The sequence below is a fragment of the Monoraphidium neglectum genome (assembly GCF_000611645.1).
Source record: "Monoraphidium neglectum strain SAG 48.87 unplaced genomic scaffold scaffold05652, whole genome shotgun sequence".
Classification (NCBI taxonomy): domain Eukaryota; kingdom Viridiplantae; phylum Chlorophyta; class Chlorophyceae; order Sphaeropleales; family Selenastraceae; genus Monoraphidium; species Monoraphidium neglectum.
In genome coordinates this window covers 1-2,777 of record NW_014007978.1, presented here as the reverse complement: position 1 = coordinate 2,777, position 2,777 = coordinate 1, and the positions used below count along the sequence as shown (strand labels likewise).

Below are 2,777 nucleotides of genomic sequence, written 5' to 3'. Positions count from 1 at the left end.
GGGTTTGTGGCAGTGTGTGTGTGTGTGTGTGTGGTTTTGTGGATATGTGTGTGTGTGTTTGCGTGTGTGCGTGCGTGTGTGAGTGACAGATAAAGAGCGAAAGAAAGAGAGAGACAGAGAGGAAGGGAGAGTGTGTGTGTGTGTGGGGGGGGGGGGACCATGACCTGAGGGTTGGGGCGAGTGGGTCAGGAGAGGCGGCAGCGCGGGCGCCACTGCACGGCTTGGCGGGGCCAGGGGCGCAGCGTCAAGTTGTGCTCAGCCCTTGAACCCCCGCTCATCTTTCGCAGCCATAGGAGCCGACGCGCGGCTCGTGGCCAGCCGCGTCACCCAGCCGCGTCACCCGGCCGCGTCACCCGGCCACGCGCCACCCACCTCGACCAGGTATGGCCCCGGCGTCTCGTTGGCGCGGCGGATGGCGGCCCGCAGGTCCTCCACGCGGATGACGCGCTCAGCAGGGACACCAAACGACTGCAGGTTACAGAGGTGGGGGAAGATATCGTGCAGTGCGGCGCAGGGTTGAGAGTGTGTGTGTGTGTGGATGGAGTTGTACAATGGAGGGTTTGAACATGGATGGTGAGATCAGGGCAACCGTATCAAGAGGTGCTTGTGTGCGCGCAAGTGTGTGTGTGTGTGTGTGTGCTTGTGTGTGTGTGTATGTGTGTGTGTGTGTGTGAGTGTGTGTGTGCGTGCATGTGTGTCCACGGCCGCAAGCATTATGTGCTTTGAAAGTGAATTGGTGTGTACAGGCATCATACCTCGGAGACCCCAGGCCTCTGCAGGCGCCACATCAGCACACAGGCGCCCCAGAACAGGGCGCCCCACTGCACACTGACATCTGAGCAGGGCGCCGCCCCACACAGCGCGGGTTTCCGCACCCCTTGCCTAAAGAATAAAACCCACCTGCGCCATGAGCACGAAGTTGGGGTAGATGTCGGCCTCGTCCTTGGTGTCGTGCCACTCGGCCTCGCGCTTCCCGAGGTAAGTGTGCGCGCGGTTCGCCTGGGATAAGGGGGTGCAGTGAAGCGAGCATGTCAGTGAGTATCCTCGCAGCCAGGGTTGAAGGATGGTACGGGGAGGGGCCAGGGTGGCGGCCGCGATGGCTGTGATGCTGCACCCTTCGCTACACCCCCGAGCCCCCAGGTGCGCCCCAAACATTTAGCCCTGACCGCTGCAACCTGGACCCCCCCCTGAGTGCGAGCTGAACCCTGACCCCTTAAACCCTGGTGCCCCCTCGGGTGCTGCGCGGCCCTTCTTTCGAGGGCGCACCTTGTAGAATCGATCCTCCCACTGCACCACCATCCCCAGGTGCTGGTTGTTCAGCAGCAGCACCTTGGTCGAGGTCGGGTGGGGCGGGGCGGGGCGGGGGCGACGGGGCGCGGCGAGGCGGGCTGAGGGGGTGCGGCGGCGGGGCGGCGCGGCGGCCCAGGGCGCTGCGGGATGGCGACCCCCAAAGAGAGAGCCCCGAGGGGCTGCCAGCCCCACTGTAACAGTGGCAGGCACGGCTGTGGCGTGTTCGCCTGGCCCAAGGGGACCCCGTCGAGCGGGGACAAGCTGTGAAGGGCGCAATCACAAGCAGCAGGCGACAGCAGCGGCAGGCGGGCGGGGCGCGGCCGCCCGTCTCCTCATTGTGGCGGCCTCTTGACGGCGCCCGGGCCGCACCTTTGTGTTGAGCTTTTCAATGAAGGCGGTGGCCAGCTCCTGGCAGTTCATGAGGAAGCTGCCGTCGCCGTCGATGTCCCAAACGATCTTGCTCTCACGCCCCTGCAATGATGGGGGAAAGGCGGTTGGAACATGACGAGAATGGAGATAATGCGATTCGAAATAGTGAGAGATATACGCGCAGAAAGAGGGCCTCGGCCCGCTGGCCGCGACGGCGACGAGGCGCGCGCGCGTGTGCGCGGGCGTGCGCGCGCGACCATGCCGCGCAGGGCGCGCGGGCCCCGGCGCCGCCGGGTGGCCAAGACATGCCTCCGACCGCCCGCTGGCCGGCCCCCGTCCCCCAGCCGACCCCTGCCGTCGGCCGCCCCCGGCCCCTGTTCTCCCGGCCGGGCCAGGCCGCGGCGTGCTCGCGCCGCGCGGCGGCCCACCTGCTTGCCATCGAATGCCGCCGCCGCGCCCAGCGCCGAGGGCAGGCCGAAGCCCATGCTGCCGAGGCCGCCGGAGGTGACCCAGCGGCGGGGCTCCTGTTGAGTGCAGTGAGAGCGCACGCGTGAGGAAGGGCGCGTAGGTGGGGAGGGTGCGCGGCGATGCGAATGCCCGGGGCTCAGGCCCGGGCATGCAGCTGCTGCCCTAGCCAGCAGCGCTGGTGGGGTGGGGCCGGCGAAGGAATTCGCTGTATGCAGCAGGCAGGCTGGGGCTCGGTAGCTGGAACTGTGCCATGTCATCCAAGTGCGGTGCACACATCCACACCCACACGCACGCAAGCGCAAGCCCACACACCCACACTCACACATACACCTGCACGTACGCACACACGCACGCACACACACACACACACAACCCACCTTGAAGGGGTACCACTGCGCCGCAAACATCTGGTGCTGCCCCACGCCAGTGGTGATGATGGCGTCACCATTAGTCTCCTCGTACAGCACCTGGGGCGCAGATGATATTTGCAGATATTTACGTACGTTGATGCAGATATTTCCGGGGGTTGGGTGAGCAGGAGGGGCGCTGTTTCGGCGAGCGGCGCATGGCGGCAGCTCGGGGTGCGTGGTCATGCCCAAGGGGAGCAGTGGCCGCACGGCAGAAGGCGACGCGCTTTCAAGGGCTGGGAG

General features: G+C 66.1%; 1 protein-coding gene across 1 annotated transcript; it reads right to left on the bottom strand.

The window, feature by feature from the left end:
* Positions 1-336: 336 nt before the first annotated feature.
* On the bottom strand, positions 337-2,720 carry MNEG_15769 (acetolactate synthase I/II/III largesubunit; the record flags this gene model as incomplete). Its single annotated transcript, XM_014035760.1, has 6 exons — positions 337-468; positions 901-999; positions 1,267-1,329; positions 1,660-1,761; positions 2,088-2,183; positions 2,505-2,720. 6 exons carry the CDS (start codon positions 2,718-2,720, stop codon positions 337-339), a joined length of 708 nt encoding a protein of 235 aa, XP_013891214.1.
* Between the last annotated feature and the right edge of the window lie 57 nt (positions 2,721-2,777).